Source organism: Mastigoproctus giganteus, chromosome 13 (genome assembly GCF_048544385.1).
Source record: "Mastigoproctus giganteus isolate SK-2022 chromosome 13, ASM4854438v1, whole genome shotgun sequence".
NCBI classification, from domain to species: Eukaryota; Metazoa; Arthropoda; class Arachnida; order Uropygi; family Thelyphonidae; genus Mastigoproctus; species Mastigoproctus giganteus.
Genome location: NC_143587.1, coordinates 7,591,300 through 7,608,182, shown reverse-complemented (window position 1 = coordinate 7,608,182; position 16,883 = coordinate 7,591,300). Strand labels below are relative to the sequence as shown.

Sequence of the window (16,883 nt, the reverse complement as noted above, 5' to 3'; positions counted from 1 at the left end):
AATCCTTTAATGATTAGTGGAAATTCAAGATGTTTCCACTGAAAAAGGCCTACCTGTAATGTATTTTCTATACTAATTCCAATGTGAAAATGTATTTTTGGAATGTACTGTGATAAACATTTTATAATCACAAACATTTATTTTTTATTACGAATTTTGTTCTTATAGAACTGTAAAGAAAACCTAAACATTCAATAAGAGTAAATGATCATAACTGCACTTCCTTGTGATGACGAATCAAAGGGCACAAACATATCTCCCTCCAAATGTTACTACAGACAGCTGACCAACCAAACTCATGACGTGGTGCTAGCAAGCATAGAAGTATAGTATTATCACTAAGGCAATAGAAGTCAGTTCTGCTGATTATTAATATTTTTAATGAATTATATTAATGTGTAGCATATTACAAGGTATGTAGCTGTAATTCACAAATCGCTAAAAAACTTTAATCTCACAAATGATTCATTACTTCGATTCAAGACAATTTTCTTCCTTTAGTTCTTCACCACACATATATCTCACAAAATCAAGTACTTCAATGCCATTCTGAACTAAAACTTCAGATACAATTACTTCAGGATCACCTACAAATTTCTGACACATCATACGGGGTTCTTCTTTCACATTGTCTAAAAAAAGTTCATCTTCTGAATCAGTTTTTTCTTCCATATTATCAGTGCAAGTATTCATTTTCACATCCTCTGTATGAGTTTCCCTTGATTCTGAACTAATTTCTTCCTCTTGTAAAGGTACATCCTCCAGTGAGCCCAGTATTTTAGGATTCATTGCCACAACATGCTGGCTTAGTCGATAGCCCAGTTCCTTTAATGAAGCATCATGAGTCTCTCCTGGTGGACTAGACTGCTGATATGCAACCAAACTGCCATATTTACCTAAACAGGATAAGAAAAGAAAAGGGGTATTTTTTTTTTTAACACTGATTAAAAACAAAGGATAGATTAGATTATGATTCTGGTTACATTTTAGCTGACTAAAAGAAATGTTATCTTTACTGAGATAATTAAGAAATACAACAGCATAAAAAAATCTTATTGCCAATTACATTCAAGATAAAACAGCAAGAATTGCTCCAATAGTCTGAAAGCACAGAAGATACATATCATTTAACAAGTTATTCATATGACATGATGTCCACATTATGTCAAATGGTAGTCATATGGTCATTTTTAGTAACCCCCCCAAACACTATAGGTTACTAAAATTTATAGAACTCTCTAGTACTATGTGTATAAATACACTAAATATATACCAGCTCTCTACCAATCTCCATATAATAATACACTAAATACATGTTGGCTCTTTTGAGTTCATTATGAATCATTCTTTTCCATTCTTTCTGGAATCTTTCATGCATAAATTTTCTTACACTAATGTTATTTGCCATTTCCAAGTGAAAATATTCCTTATTTTCATCATAAAAGCATTTAGTTATCACAAATAATAAAAATCTACTGTTAGGTCAGAGGAAACCTGTAACTACGTTAACCATTAACCAATCCAGGTGTCAAGAAGTTATTAATCAAACCAGTAGTCGTAGTGGATAACAAACTCCATCTTATGATTAAGAGACTCAAAAATGTAGATCCAACAATTGCTGTTGTATTTCAGAAATCATGGTACACAATAAATATTTTATTTGTTAAAAGCACAGGATCACCTTGTCCTTTTATATTAATTTGCCTTTCAGAGCTTAAACTGCACAGGGAAATAATTACACTTCATTCAAATATATCAAAGGGAACAAATACTCCCAAACAAATGGAGAAAGCAAAACTGGTGCTTTGGACTTAGGTCAAACGGCACTCATTGGTAATTTTTAGTAACACCAAACATAATTACTAAAATCTCATATAGTACTCTAATACCATATATAGGCTGAGCTGAGAAAACAGCCTGTATATGGCATTAGAAGATGATTGTTGAAAATGGACTTCAATTTCTTGAAGTCCATTTTCTTAATTTTTTGGGAAATTCAAAAATAAAAAATATTCCACAAGTAGAGGGCATCAATGAATAATAAGAATTAAGTACAATAGATCTGCAGTTGAACTACAATGAATGCTATAGTTCAACATTCAATGGAGTTTCTCCTAGTCTGCTGGCTTAGGGAAAAGAAATGGAAATATATAAATAAAAGAATCTAGGAGTTTTGGGGAGGGGGGAGAGAGAGAGAGAGAGAGAGAGAGAGAGAGAGAGAGAGAGAGAGAGAGAGAGAGAGAGAGAGAGAGAGAGAGAGAGAGAGATTGGGGCTCTGAGTACACCACCCCAGATGTGAGAACAATATTACATGGTAGAGTAGATTTGTACAGAGCTAATATCTATACAAATTGTTTAGAAGGAAGTAATCATTATCATCAGCCATTTTCAATCCACTGCAGGATGAAGGCCTCTCCAGCAACTTTCCAGTTCCTTCTGTTTTGAGCACTGGCCATCCATTTACTACCCAAAAACTCATGAATTTCATCTATCCATCTCCGCCTTTGTCTTCCAGGTTTTCTTCTAGCTCCTCTTGGGTACCATTCTGTTATTTTCTTAGTCCATCTGTCATCATGTCTTTGAGCTATGTGTCCTGCCCAAGACCATTTTAGTTCTTTAGTTTTGATAAGAATGTCCTTGACTTGAGTTTGCTGCCTAATCCATGTGTTTCTCTTCTTATCTAACAGTCTGATTCCCAATATAATTCGTTCCATTCTTTGCTGTGTAGTTCTCAGCTTCTCGTCCATTCTTTTGGTGAGTGAGCAAGTTTCACTTCCATAAGTCATGGTGGGGAGTATACATTGGTTCATTATTTTACGTTCAGACAAACTGTGATATTGCTCTTCAGTATGTGACTATATTTCCTGAATGCTGTCCATCCAAAATTTATTCATCTCTTGACTTCCAGCCATTTATCATTATTACAGCTAATAACTTGTCCCAGATAAGTATATGACTCTACCTTTTCAATTACTGCTCCTTCAATCATTATTTCCCTTTCTGTGGCATGCTTGTTCATCATTACTTTTGTTTTAGCCTTATTCATCTTTAGTCCAAAATCCTTACTAACTGTGCATAACTGATTAAGATTTTCCTCTAATTCTTAGGGATCGTGGCTTATGACCACAATGTCATCTGCAAATTGTAAATGGTTTAGGTACTCTCCGTTCACATTGACTCCTTTCTGCAACCAGTCTAATCTTCTGAAAGCTTCCTCAAGGGCAGCAGTAAACAGCTTCGGAGATATTGTGTCTCTTTGTCGAACTCCTTTCTCGATTTTAAATTTCCTACTGTCTTTGTCTAGTCTAATAAAGGAGGTAGCACTCTCATATATTTTCTTCAAAATCATAATATATGGGGTATCTATGCCTTGTCTTTCCAGTGCCCGAAACATTGCCTTATGTTGTATGGAGTCAAATGCCTTTTCATAATCCACAAATGCTAGGCATAATGGTGTTTTATATTCATTTGCTTTCTCCATTAGCTGTGATATTACGTGAAGGTGATTCATAGTTGAGAATCCTGTCCTAAAGCCAGCATGCTCTTTCGGTTGATTCTCATCAAGTATTCTTTGTAATCTGTTAGTAATGACCCTTGTGAACAACTTGTAGATGTGGGATAACAAGATAATTGGTCTATAATTTCCAATTTCTGATTTATCTCCTTTCTTATACAGCAAAACTATGATTGCATTATTCCACTGCTTAGGCGTCACACCTTTTCTAATGCACTTTGTGAAGAGCCTTGCCAGTTTTTGTGTTATGTCTCTTCCTCCCTTGTAACAACTCTACAGTAACTTCATCTTCCTCTGGGGCTTTCTGATTCTTCATTTTCTTAAATGCATGTTCTACCTCATCAGGAAGAATATTGGGTATGTCGTATGTGTTGCTAATTTGCGATCCATCTTCCCCACTGCTGGCATCATTTCCCTCGTTCCTTGTATAATTCTCTATAGTAGTCTTCTGCTATTTGAATTATGCCTTTTCTGCTATTTATAAGTACACCATTACTATTCTTCAGTTTCAGTATCATTTGTCTTTCTGTATTACCGCTCATGGCTGCTGATTTAAGTCCTTTGTTTTCCCTTAATGCTTGTTCTACTTTTCTTGTGTTAAATCTTCTTATGTCCTCTCTAAGTCTCTTTCTAATGGCTTTGCATAACTCAGTATACTCAATATTCTCCCTGTCAGTGTTTTTCTTGCTCTTCATTTGTCGTCTTCGGTTCATCATGACAAGTGTTTCTTGAATAATTTTTTCTTCTTTGGATTTCTTTTTCCCTATAGGTTTCTTGGGCTTTATCACTTTCAGAAAGTTGTAATATTCCTCGTCGATATCTTGGTCCTGAGCAGTCTGCAGAAGCTCAAACTTGTTCTTAAGTTCCAGTACATACTGCTTTTTCTCCTCCTCTGTTATCTCAAAGACCTTTGTATCATTTATTCGAGTCAGTTTTTTCCTTTCCTTTCCTACATCTATATCAAGTGTACATCTTACCATTCTGTGATCACTTCCAACATTTACCTTATTCAGGACGGTAACATCATTCACAATATAACTTCTGTTAGTGAGGATGAAGTCGATTTCATTAGCTGTTAATCCATTTGGACTCTTCCATGAAAGCAAAGTGGAGGAGAAATTGTTGAAGTTAAACATAACAAAAGCACCTGGGGTGGGTGGTATCTATCCAGTTATATTAAAGGAGGCGGCAAAGCAACTAAGCAAACCCTTAGCCATAATTATGAGAGCATCCTTGGAATCAGGGGAGGTTCCCACGGACTGGAGATGTGCAAATGTATCCCCAATTCACAAAGGGGGGGGGGTCGAAGGGTGACACGAGTAATTACAGACCAGTTAGTTTAACTTCTGTTCCGGGTAAAATAATGGAGTCACTGGTAAAAGATGCACTGCAGGATCATCTAGACAAGACTGCAGCAATAATTCAGACACAGCATGAGTTTGTTAAGGGAAAGTACTGCATATGGGTAGAAGTAACCCCAGAGAAACGTATCAACTGTGTGGTACTACACTTAAGTTGGTAGAAAATGAAAAAGACCTGGGAGTAATTGTGCAGTCAGATATGAAGTTTTCTGAGCAATGCAGTCAGGCTGCCAAGGCAGGTCATGGGGTTTTGTCAATGATATATAGGAATTTTGCTAGCAGGGAAAAGGAGGTGATTGTCCCTCTGTATAAGGCAATGGTCAGGCCACACATTGAGTACTGCGTACAGATCTGGAGGCCTCATTTTAGGAAGGATGTAGATTTGCTTGCGCATGTACAGAGAAGGGCAACAAGATTGGTGAGGGGAATGAAGGGATCCTCTTACCAAGAGAGGCTTAAGTTCTGCAAACTGCAATGGCTGGAAACTAGGCACCTGTGCAGTGATCTGATTGAGGTGTATAAGGCCTTGAATGGGTTGAGCACGCTGAATTCTGATGGGATCCTTCTACTTGTTCAGATTACGAACATAAATTCAAATTAAGAAAGGACAGATGTAGAATAGATGTGCGGAAATTTGCCTTTAGCCAGCGGGTGGTTAATTGCTGGAACAAACTTCCATCTGTCGTTGTAGTTGATAGGTTGAATAAATTTAAGGAGGAACTGGACAGGCATTTGGAGGGAATGGTGTGATTTTTTTTTTTTTTTTTTTTTTGGCTGATGCTGCATAAGCTCATATCTACCTTTTTTTTTAATTTGTGATTTTTTTTTTTTTTTTTTTTATCACAAGTAATTTGTTCACTTGTGGCAAAGAGTTATACTCTAATTCTATACAGAAGTTAAATATTATCATACACTTGCTTTTTTGCATCACATGCCACTACTACTACTACAACAAACAAGAAATTTTGAGATATGTGCAAGCATTACTCTGACTGACATCATCAAATAAACATGTCTATATTCCTTCCCTCTCCCAATTAGCAATTCTCCCTGAACCCTAAAGTATCCTCAGTGGTACTGGCAAAAACGCTTGCACTACCTTTGTTCAAATGAATACCATCTCTACAAAATAGATTGCTTCTATCTACAAGCATAAGCCATGCTGATAAAAATTCCTTCCTCCAGAGCCCTTAAAGTCTTGAGTTAATCCACAAGGATTCCAGCATATAATCCCTTCTAATTATCAGGTAGTGTATGTTTAATGTTGTTAGTTCCCACACGAATATAATAATGCTCTCTTTACCCCCTCTTAAAATCTGACAATCTGTTGGTCACATCAGTTGTTCCCAGCAAACACACCTTGGTCCAGCTATCTTTTATTACAAAAAATGTTACCCATGACAATAGTCTCCCATTAAAACTAAATCTCCTTCAAACAGAATAGTATGCACTTGACTATTCTGCTCTGGGACTTGGGGGCACATCACTAGTCACTAGAGTCCCTGACAAGCTCCCATTTATATTTGTTTCTAAGGCAAGCACCTGTTTTGTGACTCAAATTATTTTTTATTATAAAATAATTATTAATTATTATTAATTTGAGTTTTATCCCAAATTATTCATTACTAATGTACCAAGTTTTAATTTGAGATCGGTACACTCCTTACATCGGGATCAAAGAAATGAATTGTCAATTTTATCTTGGTTTATCTATTAGACTAGTGGTTCTCAATGGGGAGCCATATGGCCCACCAGTGGGCCATGCCGTATTTCTGGGGAGGGACACAGGTAAAAGTCGCAAAATTGGGGGCCATGGAAACTGTTAAGTGGGCCACGAAAAGTTCACTTCTCAAATAAAATTATTACTAATATAAAAAAGAAATTAGTGAAATCCACGAGGAACTCACTAAACTAACGGACAATAATATTATTGTAATATTTTTTGTTAGGAGCATAATTGTATACTGTGAATAAACAAAATATTATATGAGTAAAAATTCTATTAATAAATAAAGATTGTAGTTAATAAACCTCTTTTTTATTATTAAAAAATATATTAAAAATATTCCTTATATTATAAACAAATAATACATGTTATAAATAAAAAGTGCAGTTGATAAAGTACATATTAGCATTAGCAAAGGCACATGATGTAAGAAGCAAGCTTATATAGCATCAGCCAAAAAAAAAAAAAAAAAAAACCCACCCCCTTATTTCACTCATCCACTCACTCCAAATATTTGTCAAGTTCTGCCTTGAATCTATTTAAGCTATCAACTTCTACAACGACAGATGGAAGTTTGTTCCAGCAACCAACCACTTGCTGGCTAAAGGCAAACTTCCGCACATCTATCCTACATCTGTCTTTCCTCAATTTTAATTTATGCCCTCTCAGGCGATTATTCTGATCAAGAGGAAGAATCCCATCCGCATTGAGCATGCTCAAACCATTCAAGGCTTTATACACCTCAATCAGATCACCTCACAGGTGCCTAGTCTCCAGACATTGTAATTTGCAAAACTTAAGCCTTTCTTCATAAGAGCAACCCTTTGTTCCATTCACTAATCTTGTTGCCCTTCTCTGTACTCATTCCAACAGCTCTACATCCTTCTTAAAATGAGGCCTCCAGACCTGTATACAGTACTCAAGGTGTGGCCTGACCATTGCCTTAAACAAGGGGATAATCACCTCCTTATCCCTGCTAGAAAAAGTCCTGTATATCATTGACAAGACACCATGAGCTACTCTTGCAGACTGTCTGCAAGAGTAGCTCATGGCGTCTAATCTTAGTTACCCTAACACAGCCCATGTATTTACTTGTTCCACTATGACTCCCAGCCGTTCTGGAAATTCCCATTGTCTTGCTTTCCAGGCTGCTGCTCAATTGCATTTCAATAGAAGTAGTGCAAGAATCACTTTTACCTCTGCCAGCGGCTACTGTTAATCTATTAGTCCGTGTATCCCCCCCCCAAGCTAGCAGTTTTCCGACCCACCTAATTGTGCCTCGATAGCATCAGCAAATATTCTTGCACCCTTTCTATTTAAGTGTATCCTGTTAACAAGCACAGACCAGGCTGAGAAAAATTCTACCCCTTGAGCCTTGCACAATCTCTCCAGGGCTGAATTGATCGACAAGGCTCTCATCATATACTCCCTCCTATCGTGTCTGGGCAGAATTGCAGACACTTTCAAATTCAACTCTAACTCACAACTTTTTTTCAGCACTGACTTGTACTTGTGCTTAAGTAATTCCGCTGGTCTCCTACTCTTAATATCATTAGTGCCAACGTGTACAACAATATCATCCCTTGTGCCCTTAAAAGAAGATACAGTCGGTCCTCGTATAACACGTGTTTACATTACACGAATTCGATCATACACGATTTATAAATAGGGGAACGTTATCTTATATAACACGAACCGAATTCGCTTATGCACGATTCGCCTTTGTGTTTACAAGAAATGGCAGTCGAACGCGGAATCACCCCAACTGAACGCAACACGATAGGAATGAAGAAGATTCTGAAAATGTATTTATGTGTTTTATATCAGTGAAGGGGAAACACATTTCACCATAATAACGTAAAAACCAACACAATTCCAGTTATCGATATAATAGCAAATGCAATGAGATGGAGTTTACTACCAGTTTATAACAGATTTCACTAGCAGAAACGCAACTGTAAATTGTTTTTATTGTTTTATGGTAGTAACCCCCAGAAATGTGCTTTAGTAAAATGTGAGGTGTTAATAGTGTATCTCGGCCTTTACGGTGTTGTTTATTCAGTTGCTACATGCGCGCAGCTTTGTTTATGTGTATCAAGCGTGCCTCCTCGTTTTGTAATTGTGCTTTATTCCCTAAAAATGAGTAAAATACTTAAAAGGTGTGAAAAGGAAGCGTTCTGGCTAAGACACTGCAGATTCAGAGAAAAAAAAAAAAAAAAAAAAGAAGCAATATCGATAAACAGAGGCGGACTGGATCAAAAATTCTTAATCGGGAAAATTTATAGTGGCCTCATACTACGGTTTATGGCCAAACTCACACTGGCCTCTGGCCCACCGTGGTTTCCCCCGTAAGGCTTCTGTCCGCCTCTGTCGATAGTGAAAAAATATGAAATTGTGAAACGCTTTGAGCGAAATGAAAGGCCATGTGATATTGCACGTGCTATAGACCTAAATCAGGCAATGCCGAGAATTACAAAGAATGCAGAGAAAATAAAAACAACTTTCATAGCAGGAACAACTCAGTGTAATTAAAATCCATTAGATTAAGACACAAGAATTGGAAGAGATGGAACGGCTGTCATCTGTTTGGATAGAAAATCAAACAAAAAGCAAGTTTGCTTACAATAGAAGCAAAAGCATTAGCAATATTTTATTACGACTTACGTATTATAATTTATACTTACGTATTATAAAATACGTAAGTATTTTATTACGACTATTTTATTTAATATAATAAATTTTTTACGAATAAAATACGTATTTTATTCGTAAAAAATACTTTTTTAGTATTAAAAAATACTAAAAATACTTTATTATAATATTTTTATTACGTATTTTAATCGTTATAAAATACGTTAAGTATTTTATAACGATTAAAATTACCCGATTATTTATTGTTTGGTAATGTTTTGGTTCCAAATGTGTGTTCAATTTTGGGTGGTCGGCACCTAACCCTACTTTTCCCATAGGGCCTGTTGTTTATATTGCACGATTTCGCATTGCACGAGGGTTTCTAGGAACGCAACTATTGTGCTATACGAGGACAGACTGTATCTGCTCTACGTCATCAACCTTTGCCCCTGGCAGACATACCCTGGTCCTGTTTAATCTATCCTTTTTGCACAATATGTTCCCCATTTCCCTGACAATAGAGTCACCTACAACAGCTAGTTCCTTTGGGACCAGAGCATTCTGCCTTGGGGTTTGCCACTGTTGCTTGATGTTCAAGTGCAAGCTCTGGCACTGATGTGGGCAGCTAAGAGCTTGATGGGCCCCTCAATTTAAATCCTTCCAGGGCATCTACCCTGTCCTTCAAGCTCTCGTATAAGCACATAACAATGGTGAGGTGGCGCCTGATTTCCTCGCACTCCTTACATCGCGCACACACAAAGACATACCCCTTGGCAATATGTCCTGTTCCTGATAGCTCCACAAACATCAAACAAGCAGTGCATTTCAAGTTTAGTTTGAGCCTTTTGCTTTGCTGCTCTGGTCTGAGTCATGATTTCTATTCAAGTTCAATAAAATTCCAATACAAAATATAACCCTAAACATATCCCAATGCAGTTATAACTCTATATGTTCGGTATCAATGTTATCTCCGAGTTACGTTATATGACTTTCTTATCCCCTGTCAACTTATATGTATTAATTTATGATGTTACGTTTGTAAAAACAATTCAATTGACAATGAAATTAATAAGATTTTAAATTTTACTGATTAACTGATACTACTATACTCGCTATCTAATTTTCCATTAAACCTTATGCTATCTAGTTTTCTGTTAGACCTTATGATATCTAGTTCGGTGCACACATTGTATCGTATAACAATGGCGGCAAGTTACAAATGGTTAATCTAAGGACACGAGGTATTATTTACTTTCCAAACCACGCTATATAAATTCAAAATAAACCACAGAGCTTGACTAGGTCTATAAACTACTTATAGAAAATAATTTAATCTAACAATTAAGTCAATGAAGTGACTAAGTATAATTAAAAACTTTTGTGTTCGCAGGAGCTGCAAAACCTATTAAACACGTGGATTTGATACCCTTACCGATACTAATAACCTACAAAATCTCTATCTAAATTCAAATTAAACTAAAGTATTGTTACTAGGAATATAAAGCAACTCTAAAAAATAAATTAATATGCCAATTTAAGTCAATAAAAAAGCAAAACCTCTCTATTTGCTGGAGCTCAAATTTTAGAGACATTACAAATAAATAGCATGTACTTGTCTTTTTTTTGGGGAGGGATGTAATTATCATAAACTGTTATAGTAGCTTTTACTTAATAAACTAAACTTTGAGTTTTTGAAATTCTTCTTTCCAGCAGCTGAATCTCTGATATTTTGTTGATGATGCTCGGAGCTGAGTTTAGATCATTACCACAGTTTATTGCTAAAAGGTTCTAATCTACATGTATGGTGTATGCACAATGGTTAATTTTTCTGTTACTGATAGAAGTGGGAAAGACACTTGAAGAACTCAGTAGAAAGCCATGTCTGTGGCCCCAAGATTAACTAACTTTAGTTTGTTTAGTCTTAGACCACAGACATGGCTTTTACACTAGTAAAAATTCCTTGAAAAATTTTTTCTTTGGGTCTGAAGTTGTATGTCGAACATAAAGCTCTGGAATGAGCATATACATTGTATTATAAGCATGGTCACCTTTGGCCCTGTAGTTGCTTCTTTATATTAACAGTATCAGTTGTAATATTTGTGGATTCTTCATGGCCACATTTCTAAAAATCACCAAAATACTACTACTACTAGCTGGGAAGAAGAATTTCAAGAAAAAATCAGGGGACTGAACTTAATGATTTGGAGTGGGCCTTGTATTAAAATATACAAGGACGCATATTTTAGTCAGTCAGTCCTCGTATAACACAATAGTTGTGTTACTAGAAACCCTAGTGCAATGCAAAATCTTGCAATATAAATAACAGGCCTTATGGGAAAAAATATGGTTAGATGCCAACCACTCAAGATTGAACATACATTTGTAACCAAAACATTACCAAACACAATAAATAATCATAATAAAATACTTCCACAGTTGAAAAATGTTAAGTTCATAATTTAATCATTTAAATTTAGGTTCTTACATTAAAAATAAATGAGAAATAAATGAAAATAAAAATAAATGGGCATGAGAAAGGGTTAAGGCAGCGTAATTATCGAGAAAGTGGCAGAAGGTTGTCATCATTATCGGAACTGGGAGCACAGAACTACAAGTCTGTGATTCATTATCACACAGCAGAACTACAGGGCTGTGACTCGTTTTCTGTCTCTTTCTTGGGTGTTTCATAAAAAAGACATCTAGTTTCTGTTGTTTTGCCTTCTTTCTTCTTTCACAAAGCAGTGCTTTTTTTTTTTTTTTTCTTTTTTTAGTAGTTGTTGGCGCATCGGCTTCTGTGGCCATATTGCACCTCCCAAGGTTTTTGCAGTACTTTGATCCAAGCCTGAGGCGGGAATCGAACCCGCGACCTTTGGGTTGCCGGGCAGGTACTTTACCCACTCGGCTAGCCCGGTCGGCAAGCAGTGCCAAAGCAGATCGAATTGTACAGTGCTATTCTGCTTCTTTCTGCATTGTAATCGTTATCTTCTAACTTCAAAACTGAAGCAGAAAGCTATTTTATGGTGGTTTGCAGGCATTCGTCTCCCACCCTCCACCTGCCCTTCAGCCACAAGTTGTTGCAGTTCTTCTTCGTGGGATTGAAGCAACTCTTCTAAGTCTTCTTTCTCCAATTCCTCAAAGTCAACCTGCTTTGTGAGGGCAACACAATGTGCTTTTAATATAGGAAGCTCCTTACAGAATCAAAGCCTCCAAAATCAGGAATAAATCTGGTAAAAGAGGCTGCCAAACACCATACAAGCAGCCTTTTGTCACTTTGTTCCAAGCCTCCACAATTATGTCAATTGCAATTTTTTATGTTGAATTGCTTCCAGATGTCCATAACTGTTGGTGCATTTTCGTCCTCTGTTGCTGCTATCGACATCTTAAATGTGCATCTTTTATAATAGTGATTAAAAGCAGCACTCCTTGGTCAAGTGGCTGGATAAGAGCTGTTGTGTTAGGAGGTAAAAACAGGATTTTGATGTTTGGTAACAGTTCAGCAAGGGTTGGAGGGTGACTTGGTGCATTGCATAAAACAATTAAAATCCAAATTATTGTTTTTGCAGTAGCTTCAAAACACCTAGTAGAAGATCAATGAAGATCTGTCCTGTCATCCACCCTCTTCTACTACCCCTAAAGTACACGCCCAGGTTAAACCTTATGATCCCTTTTAATGCTTGTGGATTGGCTGCATGATAAACAATAACAGGCTTCAGTTTCAATTCGTCACTTGCATTTTCTCCTAACATAACAGTCAATCTATCCATAGCCTGGAGCTTGTGCTTCCTTTCTTGAGATATATGTTTGTGATGGCATTTTTTTCCAATATAGCCCTGTTTCATCAAAGTTGAAAATTTGGTCCAGTGTATAGCCCTCTTCCTCAACTAGTTTTTTCAGTATCAGTGGAAATGCCTTTGCTGCTTCTTCATCTGTACTCACAGTTTCACCTGATAATTTCACATTATAATAAGCATGATGTTTCCTGAAATTATTAAACCAGCCACTACTGGCAGTAAAGAGAGACACTTCTTTGGGGGGTTTTAGCTTTTATTTCTGAGGTCTTCAATTATTGCTAATGCTCTTGCTTTTATCATAAGCAAACTTGTTCCTTATCTCTTCTTTGTTTGATCTTCTATCCAAACAGATAACAGACATTCCATCTCTTCTATGTCTTGATCTAATGGATTTTGTTACACTTTGGGTTATTTCTGCTATAAAAGTTGCTTTTATTTTCTCTGCATTCTTCTAAATGTTCTCAGCATTGACTCATTTAGGCCTGTAGCTTGCACAATATCACATGTTCTTTCATTCCGCTCAAAGCATTTTGCAATTTGTTTTTTTTTCCTCTATCAATATTGCTTTTCTTTTTTTCTCTCTGAACCTGCAGTTTCTCACCAGCATGCTTCCATTTCACAATTTTTTCAAGTATTTTCCTCATTTTTAGGGAATAAAGCACAATTACAATATTAAAAGAACAAAAATGAAGAGGCATGCTTGATACACACAAACAAAGCAGTATGCATGTAGCAACTGAGAAAACAGTGCAGTAAGTGTTGTGTTCAGTTGGGGTGATTTTGCCGCATTTGACTGCCATTTCTTGTAAACAAAAAAGCAAACAGTGCATAAGTGAATTCAGTTCATATTATATGTGACATTGTTCCCCTATTTATAAATCGTGTATGATCGAATTTGTGTAAACCCGTTTTATACGAGGACTGACTGTACTTTGTACCACCACTCTGTATACATTTCTCCATTGCTGAACCAGAGCTTGTATCCCTCTCACATAAAAGTTCTTGTGAGCCTCCAAGAACCACTTTTTGACAGCTGCAATGAGAGCACTGTCATCAGTGAAGCATTCTCTAGAAAAAATGCTTCATAGGGCACACAGATGAGCCTGATGGCACAAGTTCAGGACTGTAAGGGGGAATGTGATAGAAGCTTCATGTCTTCAGCTTCTTTGGTATCTCTTTCATAGCAAGCAAAATCAGTCATGTCCAGGAAATCCACAAAGATAACCCTCCTCTGTCATGAATAATGGAACACATTTTTGTAGCAGATGGCTGAGCCTCGAATTTCTTCTTTATCAGCAAATCCTTGTCACCGCTCCATAGAGTGGCATACATAGGTCTTACCTTCAGTGGAAATGCTGTTAAGAAAATCTCTGTCCATAGTAACATACTGCTCCAAGAGATGGCACGAGCCTGCATTCTCTCTCTCTCTTCTCCTTCAGATCTGGCATTAGCATTTGTGAATCTCACCAGGCACACAATTTCCTATAATCCAGATTGTCCAGAATTGTTTTTAATACATCTTGACAAATAAGTTTATCCACTCTTACACTCTCTCTCTCCTCATTTTATGCTGTTGCCACAGTGGCTGACTATGGCATGTCCTTCAAAATCATCAACATGCCTAACCCACCACCTAATTGTGCTCACATAAACTGGTGTGAGCTACATACATGTTCTTCAAAAATTGGTGAATATAAAAGGATACAATGTTTTCTGTATTCAGGAACTCAGTAACACCAGTGTTGAGTTCTTAAGTGTCAAGAGTGGGAAAAAAAAAATTGAGGATTTACTTTTGAAGCAGTCCTTTCATTTATTTTAGTAAATAACAATATTATCAGTTTAAGAATATATTGGTGGAGTCATTTTCTACAGCTATTTCAACATCAAACCTCATAAAACAACTTCTTCAGGTGACTTCTCTAGTGCATCATACACACTGTTAATATTATATTTAAAAATACATTAAAAAATTACAATTTTTTTTTTATTATTATCGCATTTACTTCATATATTAATCATTTATAAGGAGAAATTACCTATCATTTCCTTAGAAGCGGTAGGTGGATGAATATATCCACTTATAAAAACTCTGTCATTTCCTTTCATGCAAGTAGCTCTGGTCAGAGACATGTTCTCTCCAGTTTTTGCTGCACACAGAGCCATTAAATCTGTAAGAGGTTTCTTATCCCAGGATAGCACACTCAACTCCTCAGAGCTCAACTTCCACTACATAACAGATATAAAAAAATCATATGCTTTATATAAATAATAAATCAAGGCAATATTATATAAATAAATATTGCTAATAATAAATATCACTAACCAGAAACTACAGGTTTCTGGTTAGTGAAAGTTCATTTCAAAAGGCAGTTTTGGGCAACTTTAGAAGGATATTTGATATGGATTTCTTATGCATATAATATCACATATGATGTGATATTATATGCATAAGTTGAGATTTTCTGGTTGTTGAGATTTTCTGCTTATCATTAACATTCATAGTCCAAGTTCTGCTTGTTTTGAAAGTTTGCCAGTCTTTTCTCTGAATGATTACTACTGAACAACTACATACATTTGTTCCATTTTTGGTTATTTAGTCTACAAACTAAATTTTCGTTATCTACTGCAGCTTCCATAACTTTTGTTTTTCTGTAACTAATTTTCATGCCAGTTTTCTAAGACATATATAACTAAATTTATTCAGATTTTATAAGGTTTTATAAGGTTCCCATAGGAAAGACTTGAATTTTTCAAATCTAATTCACACCTTTGTTTTTCTGCCTATTAGTTAACACTGATCAAATTTCAATAATCCTTCAGTTTACTGTATGGTTTAAATTTTAACATCCTTCTCAAATTTATTTATTATTTTGTTAAATTTACACTTGTTTGCATTCATTAAGTTAAAATTGAAAAATGTTTTTGTCTTGAACAAAAGCTTGTTCATGAAACAGTCAAGGTGAAAAAACGTTGCAAAAGTGTCAACTTTAATAAGATAGTACAATTTTGGTGAGCAACATATACATGATATGTTAAAAAATAAGGATAAATTAATATTTTCTAGAGTTTCTGATAGTGTCACTAGCACAATAGGGAACTTTACAAGTGTTTCAGATTATTCAGGAAAATTTATTTCCCAACCATCCCAGATAATTGCAAGTCTACTGCATAGAAAACGAGTAAAAAACAGGCACATATCACAGCATTTAGAAAGGATAAAGAACAGTGGAAAATTACTATCAATAAACATAATGATCACCGAAGTAGAAGGCTAATCACTACCCCTCATAATGAAGCAGAAAACAATTCCAACGTAAGCACACAATGAGAATTTTTCTTAAATGGTTCTACTAGTAAAAGATTATGAAAATTATTTACCGCAGCACTATTTTAAACTACACAGATATATGAGCTTCAAGTGATACTCTTAGAAGACAGAAAAAACTAAATATACCTTTAATAGGTCTTGTTCTTCAACAACCTTGTTTCTGGCATGCACGCAGCATGCAGATGCTACTTTAGATGCAAATTCTTGAAATTCTTTATTCTTTGCTACAAAGTCAGTTTCACAGTTTACCTATGACACCAAGAAAAACAAAATTAAGTTAATTAAAACATTACTTGCAGTCTTTTTGTAAAGAATACTGTGTAAATTTATAAAAGCTATTTTTTTTAATCCAATCAAAAACAGGATCACCCTTCCCTCAATCCCAAATGAAAAGGGATAAGCTTAAGTAAACATTTACTCCAAAATCCAAAAGTTTAACCTTGAAGTGTTGGCACTACGCCTGTAAGGTCTAACTCTAAAATAATGAGCCCAATGTTACTTGTTTATACTCTGGCACGACCACCAGGTCAGT

General features: G+C 35.9%; 1 protein-coding gene across 1 annotated transcript in view; it reads right to left on the bottom strand.

The window, feature by feature from the left end:
- Positions 1-404: 404 nt before the first annotated feature.
- mEFTs (elongation factor Ts, mitochondrial) overlaps positions 405-16,883 on the bottom strand; it is a 49,556-nt gene continuing 33,077 nt past the window's right edge. Inside the window, exons 5-7 of the mRNA XM_090387098.1 lie at positions 16,478-16,600; positions 15,060-15,249; positions 405-896 (exon numbers count right to left, since the gene is read on the bottom strand). Coding sequence (XP_090243224.1) covers positions 469-896; positions 15,060-15,249; positions 16,478-16,600 — 741 coding nt within the window. The 3' untranslated portion in view covers positions 405-468. The remainder of the gene's footprint in view (positions 897-15,059; positions 15,250-16,477; positions 16,601-16,883) is intronic.